The following is a 15,873-nucleotide window of genomic DNA, read 5'->3' on the forward strand; positions in this document are numbered from 1 at the left end:
CCACTTCTCAGTTTCCCTCCGAAGATTGGAGATTAATTAATTCTCAGCAACAGAGCAGACTAATTCTTACAGTATGTGCTACAGAAACACTTTGTTTCCTGGTATTTTCCCTCATCAGCCCCCCTCCCTGTATACCAGAGGACGGAATTGCCAGGTGGGATCAAACCAGTAGCCCACCCAGTGCAGGTCCCATCTCTAAATAGCCCCAGATGTCTCAGAGGAAGGTGAAAGTATTGTGTGCGCTTCCAAATGTAACTTCCTTCTGACACTACTTGAGCTAGGTTTCCAACACCTGTCTTGTAGTTAAAGGGTGTGAACCCTTCTCTGAGAAGATGCATCAAAAGCAGTCACTTCAGTTAAACAGTGAAACAAATACCTATTTTAACACAACATTTATTTCACAAAGTTCTCAGAAAGCCTCAAATGGAGGTTTCCATTATGTACCATCTATGAACAGATATTGCTACAGGGAGCTACTGTTAGATTTGGTCTATCTGGTGACACAAATGAAACAAACATTTTTGTTTCCATATAAGCACATTTCATCTGTCCAGCCAGCCCCCTAACCAATTTATTACATACGGTATTTAGAGATGACTCCATTGTGTCCGAGTCAAACCCAGAATAGAGCCTTAAAATTTTGTCCCAGGGCTAGTTAGGAAACCTGATAGCTCTTTAGTGCCAAAGAGGCACGGTAGAAAGGCCTCACTAACAGTCAGCAGGTGTCTAATATCTTCTCAGCAAAGACAGGGCTAAGTTTTCTTTTTATTTTTTTTATTGAACATCTGCATTGTTGTCTGAAGGGAGCCAGTCTGAAGGGCAGGGACAGCTAATAACAATTAAAAACTACAAAAAAGTTTAAGTTACGTTTCAAACCAAAGTTAGACAAGAGTCCTTTAAAATTCACACTAGCCTCCAGCTCAGTAAGAGCCTGGGATGGACTTGAAGTTCTATTTAGGGAAATGAATACCTCCCAAGACTGGAATTATCCATGTGCTACCCTGTGAACATCTGAGTCCCAATAAGAGTACCCCCACAAGCATCCCTCTACTTTACACAGGCTCATTACAGAATACCCCTTAATCAAACTGCTGGTGCATATTTGGTAGCAATCTGAAGAAAAGAAGATACATAGTCAGGCAGCAATCCCTCAGCCACTTTCAAGCCTGTAGATCAGGTACTGCTTTGTTCTTTGGGTGGACACCAGGACCCAAGCACCCAACAGAAGGAGATGAAGATAGTAACATATGGGTGGCCTGTCAGACTCCAACCTTGTGGAACTACTTGTGCATAAACAAGTCTCCTACTAAGTTAGGTCCCTAGTCATGATGGAAGAGAGAAGACAAGTGCAACTATCTGGCAGAAGCATCTCCACTGCTTAAAATAAGGAACCTGGGATTACAGGCATCTACTTTCATCTCACTGAAAACCAAAAATAAAAAGACCTAATCCATGCAAGTCCCTTTCTTTCAGTGGAGTTTACATTAAGCCTGGATCCAGCCCATGTCTCTGTATTGGAAAAGGATTGCTAAGCTACCCCAGTATCTGGGACAACTGGGACTGAAATGTAGATCCTTCTCTCCTCCCCCCAGCACAGGGAGCTGCCCCCAAAGTGTTGTCAAGGATGTTTCTGTTTATTAGATCTTGGATGCTATACACCACCACCTTTAGTCTCAAGCTAATTCTGAAACAGCTGGAGTACCATCACCTCCAGAAGCTTGGTGATGCTGCGAGTAAAGCCTTGGAGAAGACAGAGGAAGTTCTTTGTTTAGCATGCGTTGGGAGAAACAGAGCTATGGAAGACAAAAGCTCAATCAATCAACAGACAATGGATGCTGGAGGAAGGCAATCTACAACAGAAAACATCACCACCAGCTGCTTCTCCTGCCACTATGGCAGAAGCAGCTGCCCATGGAGCCAGTGGAATTATAGGGATTGAATCACAGACTCCTCAACATGTGTCTTTTGCTTCTTGATCAGACCTGCAAGGACCAATACTCAGAAAGCAGAGATAATTTCAGAAATCTCTTTATGCATCAATTTGCAGGAAGAAAAGTGCAGGCTTGAAGGGTAGACCAGAAACTCCCAGCTGCAGGGCTGTTTTCCACACTAAGATCCATCTGAGGTGGGGACTGGGTGTCAGGACATTGACTCTGATGCTCCACCTACATTCTTAGCCTTCTCTAGATCTGCTCTATCCCAAGCAGTTACTGGATTTCTTAGTAGATAGAACTGGGTGAAACAAACCAAAAAGGGAGTCATGGGCTGTGTGCACCTCTTCCCGCCCCCCAGAAAACCCCCCAGCACTTGAGCAACAGCATTAGCCTTCTTTCACCTTGAGATTGGCTGGTTCATGTCAGCACTCTCCTTTGCCCAGAAAGGCTGGCAGCTCAAAGTAGGTCCTGCTCCAGCATTCTGCTTCAGCCTGGGTTTTCTAGAATGAACTGCAAACCAAGAAATTGCTGTATTCCCTTGTAAAGGGCTCTGAATGGCACCATGCATCTACTGTGGTACTGTGGTTCTTTAGAGTTTTCTGATCCCAAAGACTTCTGGCTACTCATGCAGGAGCGTCCGTACAAGTTGTTGAGGTTTACTGAAGGAAGCTATCCAACTTGGCCTGGTTAGAGCCAGAGGAAGACGCCGCCGCAATCACATATGCTGGCCTGGAGGCATTCCTTTTCCCGTACTTTCCAGGTAATGGACGAATCTCTGTTGGGTTTGTCTGAAGGGATAAAACTATCAAGGAAAATGAGTCTGATGATCTGGCTGTACAAAGGGGAGATTTATCATGAGTGCCAGGCCACTGAAAGTGTGCAGGGTTCTGAACACTCAGAGTGGAAGAGGCGACTCACTTTACAGTAGCCAGCATTCTGCAAGATGAGTAGTCAGCCTATTTACTCTTCTGCTGGTGGCTGCCTGTCCCGAATGCTTGAGCTAGAGAGCATTTTAGTCAGCAGTGCCCACATGCATCTTCACATTACAGGCTTCTAGTTCAGGGTAGAAAGAAAGGGCAGAACTGTTTGATTACACCTCAGTGCCTTCACCATTGCCCATGGCCAGAAGGGTGGCATATGCCTAAAGAACTTTTGCTTTTATTGTTTGTAAATAGCATCACCAGCAGAATTAGCATGCTTTTAAGGATATGCTGGCTGGTTTCTAATTGGGATGTTTTAATTTAAATTTCTATACTGGATACCAGAATGCATGACCATGGCAACACTGCAAGATGGGTAATTTAATCTATCACACTGATGGATGATGGACATTTAATCATTAGTGTGCTTTGGTTAAGGTCATGCTTGATTCCTGGGCATATTTATAGATCTTTTTCATGAGGCATTGAGTCCTTTTAGGAGTCCAAGAGTAAGGACTTTTCTCTTGGAGCTATCTCTGTACCCCCAAGTCTGATCCAGGTTTCCTTGCTCAGGAAACCACAGGTAGTCAAAAAAAATCAGCACTTTCAGCTGTTTTTGTGAAGCCAGCTGATGTACACAGCAGGGCACTGTCAGTGAGAGCCAAGGGCAGGTCTCAGAAGCATGAGGCTGCTAAGAAGACATCTCTCAACTCTTGGTTTGACTGCATGCCCTTGAGGCCTGCTGAGGTCAGTGGTGCATCAAAATGAGGAAGCACTCATTGGGAGTATTTAGATGTGCTATTAGCACGCAGCAATAAACTCTGGTGCATATTGTGCTGGAGTTTATTGTTCTCGGGCATGGCATTTGAATGCGTGCCTGGGACATGCTGAGCCAGGTCAGAGCAGCCCTGGCTGGCAAGGGGACCAGAGTCAGTCATCCCAGGACTGAGGATCCAGGCTGTAGTCCTTACCAAGGAAAAGGAACATTTTGCTTGCCCCATCTTGTATGGTAGTAATGCAGGGGCAGGACAACACTGAAACATAGGCAACATTTAAACTTCAGGTCTCAGAGGCATTCTAATCTTGGTACCAAAAGAAAATAAAAAATACAGGGAGGTAGCTAGTCTCACGTCACTACTATGTCAACTGAACTAGCTACAATATTAGCAGACTATATAACAGACAATATAAGCAATAGCTCAGGGCAGCAAGCTCCAACTGTAACCATGGGCAGCGAGAAGAAACTGGTGTGGCCAAGTAGCCCTAGTCACTACCAGCATACAGATGTAAAGTTTCTATTCCCCCTCTATGGTAACTGCTGACTAAAAAGCTCTACAGCTTAGGTATACTGCCCATGTATACATTAACAGCAGAATACATATAACAGACTATTCTTCAAAAGGCATTAAGGTTACCTGAATGATGGCCCAAAGGTTACACGCCAATCACTGCTATGTAGTGATCAGATAACTGTCCTGTTTCCAGTTCCGCATCCCTTTTGAATGGCATGATTTCCCTCTCAAAATAAGTTTAAAAAGCATTAGGCCCTGGGTCCAAGAAGCCATAAACCCTTCAACAGCTGTGTGTCTGAGCCACAAGTCTTCCACACAAGCACCTATCACACAAATTGATCTGCTGTCCAACCCAAGGCACGGCAGCAAGAAATGACACTACAACAGCTTTAACCAGGTATACTGATGCGTTCAATACTGTTCTGGCTCTCCCAACTAGGCCTTATTTTGAAATGTGGTTCAACTCGGTGCACAGAAAACAGGATTTGCTGAAATGCTATTATTTACCTGAATCCAAGACAGACCTGAATTTCAGACAATCCCCCAATAATTACATTTTGTATATAAAATTTTTTTTAAGTATGTTACAATTTTCCACATATAGAATCTTATTATTGGAAGGTCATCTTAAATTCACTTTCCCCCTCCCCACAACTGCTAAGCAAGGAAAACAGTAGCAGGAAGATGGGGTTGCTTGCCTCCCAACCACATTTTCTCACCATTTGTCCCACCTGCCCCAGCTCCAGTGCCTTCACCCCTTGCCACCTGCCACCTTACATGGTGGTGCCCCTCCTTCCTACCCCCCTGCCTGCTCACCACAGCCTCTGCTCCCACCCTACTTACTATCAGGCACTGCTCTGGATCCTCTCCCTCCCAGAGCACATGGAAGCTCTGGCCCCAGCATAGCCCGTAAGCAGTGGTAGCAGCAGCTCTGGAGTCCCAGGAAAATGTTGCGTGACCAGGCTGGGAGCCAGAGCTTCCTTGTACTCTGTTCCCCATGAGGGAATGGAGCTGGAGCTATGCAGGACAGCGGGTAGTGGTGTGAGGGTTTGGGGGGAAAAGAGGGGGCAGAGACTATATGAGGCAGGCAGGCAGGCAGCTGCTGCAGCTCTGACTCTGGCCCTAACTTGGGTTTAGGCATAGAGTTGGCACTGCAGCAGCTGCCTATCCCTCCTCTGCCTTTACTCAAATCAAAGACAAGGGGCTTCCTGTCCCTTGTTGAATGCTGGGGGTGGGGGAGGTGGGGGGTGCTTATCTTGGATTCAAATAAATATGGTAGGTCTACTCTGAACAAAAACAAAAACTTTTAACAAAGTCAAAACAAACATGTTTCCTCTTAAGAGTTTCCAGCCTCTTTGTCTATATGGAGCACTGAATTGCTCAACCTAAACCTAACCACACCAGCTTGAGAGGGAAGCTGTTTTTCTTCAGTCCACTGCTAATTTCATATTGGGGAAAGGATACAGTCTGTATAAACTTTGTTCTGCCTCCTAAGCCATCGTACCCCATTCTCACCTAGAGGAAAAAGAAATAAATCTTTACTGCCAACCCAAAGCCCACATGCAGAATACTTTGAGGCAAAATGGGTTTGTGACTTTGGGTGACATCAATAGAGCCAGATTTGGAGGAACAGTTGATCATTCACTTTAAAAAAAAAAACAGACCTGTGAGATGAGTCTCCAATTAAATGCACCAAGTCACTAGCCCCTATTAAAAGTCTTGATAATTTCCTGAAGGAAGCTGATCTACCTTACACATGGGAAGCTTGTCTACCAAGATCTCAATATCTGGAGTCAAGCCCAGTCACTGAGAGATATGGAGGAAGATACCCAAAGCTCCATGGAGTAAGGGTGGAAACAATCTTACTGAATGTGTATGACTAGCTTCGTAGCAAAGGTTGGACAGTGCCTGAGGGGAAAGGGATTTCCAAAACAGAGAAAGGTGGCAGGGTAAAGCCTTATTTCATTCCTTGTCCCTCACTGGGGCAAGAATAAATTGTGCTAACCCTTAAAGAAGTCAAATTGCTGGAGGATTTGGGGAGGGCAGTTCACACTCACAGTGCCTATATTCTTCTGCAACCCCAATGAGCTGCTACCAGATGGCTTCCTGGAAAGAACAGAATTCCTGATAAATGCTGGCAGAAGTCCTTTCAGAAGGTCATCATCTGGGTCGTCTGTCTTGCTCTGTTCCATTAAAAAGAGAAAAGATTGAATGACCAGATTTACTTGCTGAATTTTGTTTAGACAGGTAACACTGAATAAGGCAGTGGCAAGGGAAGCTGAACATGTCCTCTGGCAGTTGCAGCTGTGGCCCCACCTGGAAGCTGTGTGCTAGCCAGGGCTGGGGCCCTCCCACACATGAAAGTGGGAGCAAAGTATGAGGGCTAAGCAGGATACAGTCAACTGGTGGGCACCCACAGGCTGGATGAAAGTCACCTGATTGGCCAGATTCGGCCCACGGGCCATATTTTGTCCACCCCTGGGTTAAACTAATAACACTGGCTTGGTGCTTACATTGCAGAGTGCCCCAAAACTCTGCAGAACACATAATCAACAGGCACCCACCAAGGCCAGAAAGTCCCTGACACATGGACAATGGCAAATGAGGCCCTGTACAAGTCCAAACAATGCACCTTGGATCACACATCACACTACTAAGATCTGATCAAAGTGGGTCAGCTGTCAGATGATCAATCTCCTGAGGGAATGGAACGCCAATTTCTTAAGCCTATTAAAAGTAGGAAGAGGAGGAGAATAAGAGAGGCAACAGAATGGAGTTCAATAAATAGGCTACTTTACCTCTGCTGCTTCCTTCAGAATTTTTTTGGCAAGGTTCACCATAGGAGGCCTGTAAGAAACCAGATCAGTGAGTCAGCAGACCTCTACCCTCATTTCACTGCTGCAGGGAAGCACTGCAGCCACAAGAAGAAAGTCATTAAGTCAGCATGCTACATGAAAGGTCAAATAATTAAGGTCTAAATGTCCCTTAATGCAATGACTTAAAAACAGCTGGAGATTAGCCCAGTGCTCAGGCAGATGTGGGAAGGTCAGAGGGATGCACACATTTATCCCATCTATGGCCAGAGGAAGGGAAAAACTCACTGCTTTTTATCTAGCTTAAGTCTTTTCGCAGGGGTGGTGGTAGATTTTTGAGGCTGGTGGTCAGGTGTCTGTACATCAAATGTGGCATCCAGATCAATCTCATCACTGCAGGCAGGATGGTGGAGTTTCGGTTTCAGCAACTTCACAGGAGCAGGGCTACAACACCATTTCGAAGATACATTAGTAACAGGCACAATGTTACATACTGTCTGGTAGACAGTGAAGACAGCTCAGTATCTCAAGATAAATACTTAATAGCAATGATAAAAACAGATGTACTGGTGCCAGAAAACCCCAGGCAAGAGGACAGTTTCATCGTACAGGGTGCTATACAAGCTCAGGAAGAAAACACCACCAAGCCAGTGTTCACTGCTGCACAGATCCACACATTCATAAGCTCTTGCCCCCTTCCAGTGTAAAGCACTCTGGTTAAATAGATGTTGGTATGGACTTCCAGTAACAACCACAGCATCCCAGGGACTTCCCAAACACAGAAAACAACCCCTTCCTAAGCCAACTTGACCACAAGACTGGAAGGGGCCTAGCATGTTGCTCCTCAATCTAAACCACCCGTCTTGCTATCCAGGGTTCTGAGGTTACAGTGTTTGTACAGTACACTGATTTCTTGAGTGGAAGGCGCTTAAGCCCTTTTGCCCTCCCAGCACCACTGCATCATGCTAAATCCAACCAGCTGGGAACTCCCACTAGGCCTAGCTTTTACCCAGCAACTTTCCATGATGCACCAAGACTATCAGCTCTAGATAGCAAGACAAAAGGTGAGCAGAACCCCTGGTTTCCTATCAAACCATCATCAATGAGGAGGGAGGAAAGAGTAAAATACACAAACCAGAAAGGTTAAGCTACCATGGTGTCTGCCATGCTTCACCATTTGCTACAATTTTCTGCTGCTACTTACCCTTTATTTTCCTCATTGCCCGCTAGACTGTACATTCTTAGGAGCTTGAATCTCATCCTCATCCCTGCCTGCAGAGCAGTAACAGCATTACACACCACACTGATTCTCATACACTTATCTAACCTTTCCAAGACTAGTCGGCTGAGTGTCTCATTGGATACAGATGGCACCTTCAGGGTCTCCTGCATGATTTCAATCTTCTTCTTCAAACTCTTCAGGGAGAAAAAAAAGCAACACAGAACCAATAAGACAAATGGTAAACTTATAACACAGATGAAGTTTGCACCCTCCTTCCCCTTTCTCAGGAGAGAACACAAGCTGAAACACAGGGAGAGATAGAATCAAGGGATGAGAACATGTGAGAATATCCTACTTGAAAGGTAGCTACAGAGAGGAGGCACTAGACTGTTCCCAGTGGTGGCAGAGAACAGTACAAGGAACAATAGTCTGAAATTGCAGCAAGGGAAGCTTAGGTTAGATGACAGGAAAAGCTCTCTCATTATGAGGGTAGTAAAACAGTGGGACAGGCTACACAGAGAGGCTGTTGAATCTCTGTCCTTGGAGGTTTTAAAGACCCAGGTAGACAAAGCCTTGTATGGGATGATCTAGTTGGAGATGATCCTGCTTTAAGCAGGGGGCTGAACTAGATGACCTCCTGAGGTCCCTTCCAACCATAATAGTCTATGATTCTATGAGGAAGGAGGAGCAGAATGACCTGTAAGCTAGTACCCAGCTAGCAGGTAGCTCAAAGTCCTGGCTCTGCTGCTCTAGACCACGGACTGCTGCGAAATCTTGAAGGCTTAGAAGTGAAGGTCTCACCATGATCTCCTTGTCTGCATTCCTCAGATCTTTTTGAGTATTTTTTAACTCCTCCTTCGTCTTCTCCAACTCCGATACAGTTCTCTGTAGCTGCAAAATAATAGCAGTTCAGCCATTCCAATTATACATCATGGTGCAATGCTAGACAGTGATCCCAGCTATCTTGACAGTACACATTTCAGCTGAATAGCAGCCACAGACTCTCCTAAGTCAGCTTTCAGAATGTGTCATTTGAGAACTAAGCTTTCTATCACACAGATACACAGCTACTGCTTAAATTTATGGAACATTTCTGGATGAGCAATCCACACCTATCCATTTTTTCAAGCCATCCTGAAACTGCCCCCTCTGCAGGTTGCTTACTTTAACCCCAGCTGAGATGCTTCATACACTGCTTCCTGTGCTCTCTCACCTAGCACTGACAGCTTTTCTGTGATCTAACGCATGGTGGCAGCAGCTAGTCTCTGCCTCAGTTATTTATAACCATAAGAAGTGAATACAAAGAGATTGTGGGTTATCAGCTGCAGAATGAACATAGTGACTGGGTTTTGCTAGTTCCACTAGAACAGCACCTGTGCTACATTGACACTCATGGTACAGACTTGCCAAAATCTGCAGTTTCAGATCTCAGCTAGGGCTTGGGCTACCTTAATGTGACACAAGGAAATTCAAAGAAAATAATTAAGTACTCTGGCCCTTGGGCTCCTAGCACATCACAGGACTTCAACAGCACTGTACCTTATCCTACTTTGGGTATTCCTAAGCTACAGCAGCCTGAATGCAACTGCTAGTACCTGAAACCATACAGGCTCTTTTAAAGCTGCCTTTGTCGATAACAGTGTAATGACAATGCACCCTCAGGATCTCTTCACCTTGGAGCGTGCATTTGGATTCAATACTCAATCCCACCCATTGTCCAAGTCAGTATGGCAGGCTAAGCACCACAGACCTTGCAAAAACTGCCAAGGGAGGCTACTAGGGGTTCACCAATAATTTTTTTATTGGCTGATACTGATGGCCAATTATTAGAGGGGTGTTGGAGAGGGAAGGGGTGTTGCAGGGGGACAGATCAAGGCCCCCACAGTGAGGGAGGAAGTGGGGCAGCAGCAGGTACTGCTCAGCCAGGGCAGTGAATGATCTCAGAATCGGGATGGACCCGCAAGTGGCTCATTCAGGGGACATGGAAAGGTGGGCAGCTATCCCATCGCTGTGCACCACCCCCAGGGGAGACATGTGAGGCATGTGCCTCCCCCAGAGTTGTGTGTGGGGCAAGGGCATGTTAACTGCTGTGGACTCAGGGCCAGGGGCTGGGCTGGCACAGGGCAGATGGCAGCAGTACTGGGAGTGGGGCTATGGGGCGGACTACAGCCACCCCAAAATTCCCTGTAGCCACTCCTCCCAGCGCCACCACCACCCACCCTGGCCCTCCCGGCCCAGAGCACAGCCCCAGCCCAGCTCCCCTGCCAGGAAGAGGCTGGCACAGTCCCTGGCCCCAAGGCCACAGCAGGCAGCCCACACTCACCCTGTGCACATACTCCTCAGCGGGGTCCCTGCAAGCTTCGCAGGGGGGAGTCAGGCTCCACTCTCTGCTCCACCCATCATGTCCCCCTTATGAGCTGCCCGTGGATCTGTGCTCCTGGGGTCGCATTCATCACCCTGGCTGGGCAGTGTCTTCCCCTGCTCCACTCCCTTCCTTACCCCTCCCACAGACTTACCAGCTGGACACTGGTCTCCAGTCTGCCAGGCTGCACTCCTGATCATCTGTACGCTGTGACTGCATGCACGTGCAGAGCATTTAATCGATGACATTACTGGCCCCCAAAAAGCCAATGGCCAATAGTGTTAATTTTCCTGTTATTGGTTCCGATCTAATATGCGACCAATATATCAATGCACCTCTAGAGGCTACTGCCCAGGAAAGACCCAGATAGATTTACACTTCTCCAAGCTGGAAAGGCTGTAGCTGCTTAGATATGCAACAGCAAACTGATGCAAAGAATTCACTGCTGTTCCAAAGTGCATCTTGCAAGAGCATGTTTCAAACTAACAGCTTTATATGACAAGCTACCAGCCCTGCCATAACTTGAGGCACTCCAACCCTATGCATAGGAAGTCACAAATTAAAATCTGGAGCTCAAATTTTGATATTTACCATGTTTACTCAAATATGATGTGCATCTTTTCCCCCAACAATTAGCTACTGGAAACTGGGGGGCATGTCAAATAAGGAAATGAGATAAGCAGAGGGCCAGATCCTATGGGAACTGAATTGCTCAGCCCCTCTGAGGACACGTAGGCATCCAGCAGCACCTGCTGTGTTAACTGGGGGTCCACTTGCCTGAAGTAGAGGGACAAGGCAGTTTGGGTCCACCAAGATTGATCCCTCAGCTGACTAAGTGAACACTGCTAGTTGAGGCGTGAACTGCCTAGCTTCTCTTCTCAAGCTGGGCCCCAGATGAACTGGTAGGCATTCCTGGCTGTTCACCTTGCTTGAAGAGGGGCTGGGCAGTTCAGCTCCAGGAGAATCGGGCCCTCACTTTTCTTCTTGAGCGAAAGGAGGTAGGAAGCCAGCAGTGCCTGACAGGTCAGTTCAGGGCACAATCCTGCTGGACCCAAACTGCTTGGCCTGTGCTCAACCCAGGTGGATCCTTCAAGCTGGCCCCACAGGTGCTGCTGGCTATGATGGGGCCCTCAGCAATGCTAGCAGGCCCTGCTTGCTGCTCACCCACCTCAGCTCCAAAAGAGAAGAAGGGCTTGGCAGTTCAGCTCAGCCAGCAGTATCTGCCCTGTCCTGCAGGGGGTTAACAGAGCAGCCACAGGTTTTTGCTTCCCCCCCATGGCAGCTGCTTGTGTTTTCCCTATGAAAATACCACGCTACTGGTATTTTCAAGGAATGATCTTTTCTTCTTCATTTCACATTCCAAAACCAAAGCGTCTCTTATTCAGGGACTGGTGAAATATGAGAGAATGTGGCAAACTTTTTAGTCCTAAGTAGTAACCAGCATTACTGATCCAGGTGGATGAAAGCAGTATTTGCTGCAGGAAGCTTTCTTTGCTGCGGGTCCAGGTCTGCAGCAACAGACACTGGCCTATGGAAGCAAGATCAACCCAATGCTTCACAAAACACTGTCTGCTTTCCCTTTACCTTGTTATTGCCAGAAAACAGCTCCTTTTTCAGCTTCTCTGTCATATCGCTAGACACCTTCTGAGCCTCCTTCAGATTTTCAAATTCCCTGGAAATGGCCCAAAAGAGTCAATTCTATGAATTATCGCAGGATTCTTAGTAGGAGCCAGTGACCAGATGCAGCCCCCCAAAAAACTCAAATCACAGCTTCTCAGCAGAATGCCTGGTGCAAATCGGTGTGTTCCACAAGAACTCTTCTGGGGAGCAACTCAGTTATGACTAAGGCTAATCTACAAACAAGCCTAGAGGGAGACTAAGCCTGGACAACTAGAAGGAGCAAGAATAAAGCCCTTGACTGCAAATGTGAAGACATGTCATTCACATGAAAAAGGAGATAGCCTCCTTCCTGAGAAACACACATATAATTTTGCTTTAAAAATACTTTCCACAGGCACTTTGGGTACCTTCTGTGCAAAATCTCTTCTGATAACAATGCAGGTGTGCTTGTTCAGCTCAGAATTAAGATTGCAATTACACAAAAGCTGTAATTTATCACAGTATGAATGGAAGGGTCTCCTGGAAGATCTGGAGTCACTGCAGATTAGTGTGATAGGAACTTGGGAGTACAGAACAACCTGGCCTGCAGCTGCACAATACTACACTCTGCATGGACATATGGATATTATGCCACCCATCCTCTGAACACATGAAGAGATTGTTCTCTTGGCTCTCAGCCAATCATCATCCCCTAGATGCAATGACAATTGTTCCCATAGTGATGCTCATGTTTCTACAGGGACAGTGGGAGAATCTGTGTGGCAGTCTCCAATCTAAGTCACCTGAATTCTGTCAGTCAACCCCACCATGTAGTAATAGGCAGTCACTCTAGCTAAATCACTGTACTTCCTGGCAGTGCCCTGTAGGGGGAGTGCTATATCTACAGACAAAGGCGATAGAACAAACTACAGCCAAACCAGCAACACCTACTTTTTCAGTGAGATACAATAGACTGCAAGCTGTTCCACTGCCGCCTGCCCTGCTCCTATATCTCGGATCATCTCCTCCACTTCTGGGCGTTGGCTCTTTAATAGAATCTCAATCCTGCAACAGAAGCAGCTGGTCAGGTAACAGAACAGCAGTGCAGCAGGGGCTAAGAAAGCAGATGAGCCCTGGCACCCTAGAGCTAGCTGTCAGGACTCATGGAGAATTACTGTAGATGTAGGCCACCTGCTGCTTCTTCTCCAGCTGGGGGAAGAAGTTACAACTTCTTACCAGCATCCTCCCAAGTCACTGGCTGCTGGTGAGGAAGTAGAGCAGCAATGGCTTGGCACAGCAGGGACAACTTAACTCTTGTGGACTAAGCCCTGGATTAGGAGGCAGAACTCCTGAGTTTTATTCTTTGTCACTAATTTACTGTATCCACAGACAATACATTGCTATCTCTAGGCCTGAGTTACCCCATTCATAAGACAGCCTTAGTCAAACCAAGGCTAGGCAGGAAGGCATAAGTCAGGCATGCCTAACTTCATTATGCTAATGGAAAAACCTTTCTTCGACAGGTGAGAGAGGAGGTGTTGAGGGTGAGAAAGACAGATGGAACATGGTGGTAACAGGCTCAGACAGGCCAGGAGGACACATCTGTGCTCATATGTAGCACTGCAGCTTACCCCAACAGAGAAAGAAGAAAAGCAGATTCATAGCAGCTCTGCATGTCCAGCATTTATAGCCCTTGTAAAAACCCTCTGCATAAGCCACTGCCCTGCCTGCTCATTTCTGCAAGTATAGGTGTACGTAGCACAGTCCCAGCTCTAACCTCTCCATAGTTTGCAGCTTGTTTCTGAGCCTGCATGCCTCTTCTTTCGCATTCTTGGCATCTTCCTTCTGCTTCTCCAAATACTTCATTTGTTTCTGAGACAGAAGCAGGATTGGGGATATTTAAAAAGGGCTTCAGGGACACCAAACCCAAAGCAGTCCCTCAAAGCAATTGTCAACTGAACAGTCCAGAATCAAAGGGGCTTTAGATTCCCACCCAACTGCATCACGCTTCCACAAATGGCAAGTCTTTGGCGCTAGTCACAAGGTGGTTCAGCCCAGGGCTTTGCTTAGAATTGTTTCTCCTACTAGGATTTGTGTGGGATCTTTCCCAGAAAAGTAAAAGGTTTCCAGTTATAGCAGTCCTCTTCCCCCTCTAACACAGTAAGCCTCCCCTTTTTTTTTAAGGAGATGAAATAGGAAACACTGTAGGAAGCTCAGCTGGGATATCTGACACATGACCAAGAAGCAGGTACCCTTTCCAGATTACACTGGAGAGCTAGTTGTCTAGGTATTTCTGGGGCATATGGCATTAGGAAGTGACCCTGTCTGGATCAATGGAATATACAGAGGGTTTGGGTGGGGATCTGATGATTTTTTAATGCACCTGTTGCCTATGCTTTGATCTCTGGATCCATTTTGCACATCAACTTCAAAGGTTCCTGATCTACTTTTTCAATGCAATGCTGTTTGATCTGATTCCAAAGACTGGCCAAACACTGAAGTGTTTTAAGATATAACGAGAAGCCCTTCTGCTTAAAGAAGCTGAATTGTTTTATATGCCTTCAGCCTCCCACCACCTCACCTAGTCACAAAGACAGAATAGAAGCCCTGAGATACTTATGTCACCGTAAGATGCCAGCTGGCCTAGATCAAATACTTGCTTTTCCCATTCCAGGAAAAGCCAAAGGCTGTTCCTAACCTGTTCTCTCTACCACAGGTGCCTTCTGTTTCTACTTCCCTGGCACTGTTCTAAACCAGTGGAAGACAAATTTAGATTCCCGAGTCAGAACTACCACCAGGCCATTCTTCTCCTGTGTACCAACTAAGTCCAGCTCAGTATGTTCAGTAGTAACACACCCTGTGTTACTGGAGGACAGACATGGCTTGATGCTAGTCAGTTTAGCCCACGGTGGACAATTAGTTCAGCTGGCAGGCCACTCAGGAGTTCTGGTGAGCTGTTGAGGGCTGACAAAATCTTTCAGAAGATATCATTTTAACAAATTATAGATAAAAACAAATCACACACACACACCACACACAAAAATCTAACATCTACTATATTTTAACTTTAGTTAAAAAAAAATTTTTTATCCTGATTTATGGTTTTTTTTGAGTAGTGTATATAGAGGCATAATAGCTCAAAATAAAGTCTTAATTTTGTATAGTGCATGTGGGAGGTGGGTGTACGCCCATGTGTGTGCAAGGGTCCTGGAAGCTAGGGGTGGGGGGCAGGCCCACACAGCAGAGCTGGCCCAAGTGATGCACTGAGGTTTGGTGTCTACTCTCCCCCACCCCCCACCTGGCCCATGGCTGCACTTACGGTACTCTGCATAGGGCTGGGCCCTATCCACTCCTGCCACTCTGGCTGCCTTCCACCCACTCTGCCCGCAGGTGCAGCAAGGACAAGAGGAGGAGGAGAAGGAAGAGGTACCACTGGAAAAGAGGCACCCGAGTAGCACCCAGCTGGCTGCAGGAGCAGCAAAAGCAACCCTTCTGGGAAGCTGTGCATGGCCAGGGCCAGGGCAGGAGTGAGGTATAGGCTGCCCTAGGCAGGACTTGGCTTCATGTAGAATGCCACAGGGACAGCCATGGGCAGGATACAATCAATTGTAGGACTGGAAGAGGGCCAGCGTGGTTCCCATCTTCAAAAGAGGGAGGAAGAACCCAGGAAACTACAGGCCAGTTAGTCTCACCTCAATCCTAGGCAAGCTGTTTGAGAAAATTATGCTGGC

General features: G+C 46.6%; 1 protein-coding gene across 3 annotated transcripts in view; it reads right to left on the reverse strand.

Moving 5' to 3' along the window:
• Nucleotides 1-377: 377 nt before the first annotated feature.
• TRAIP (TRAF interacting protein) overlaps nt 378-15,873 on the reverse strand; it is a 34,854-nt gene continuing 19,358 nt past the window's right edge. For all 3 annotated transcript variants that reach the window (XM_019547518.1, XM_019547520.1, XM_019547521.1), the window contains 10 exons: nt 13,920-14,014; nt 13,094-13,207; nt 12,128-12,215; nt 8,983-9,072; nt 8,287-8,375; nt 7,248-7,403; nt 6,945-6,993; nt 6,204-6,329; nt 5,611-5,661; nt 378-2,722 (listed from right to left, as the gene is read on the reverse strand). In XM_019547518.1, the coding sequence (XP_019403063.1) occupies nt 2,591-2,722; nt 5,611-5,661; nt 6,204-6,329; nt 6,945-6,993; nt 7,248-7,403; nt 8,287-8,375; nt 8,983-9,072; nt 12,128-12,215; nt 13,094-13,207; nt 13,920-14,014 (990 nt within the window). In that variant the 3' untranslated portion in view covers nt 378-2,590. The remainder of the gene's footprint in view (nt 2,723-5,610; nt 5,662-6,203; nt 6,330-6,944; nt 6,994-7,247; nt 7,404-8,286; nt 8,376-8,982; nt 9,073-12,127; nt 12,216-13,093; nt 13,208-13,919; nt 14,015-15,873) is intronic.

The sequence above is a fragment of the Crocodylus porosus genome, unplaced genomic scaffold (assembly GCF_001723895.1).
Source record: "Crocodylus porosus isolate Cpor-Errol unplaced genomic scaffold, CroPor_comp1, whole genome shotgun sequence".
NCBI lineage: Eukaryota > Metazoa > Chordata > Crocodylia > Crocodylidae > Crocodylus > Crocodylus porosus.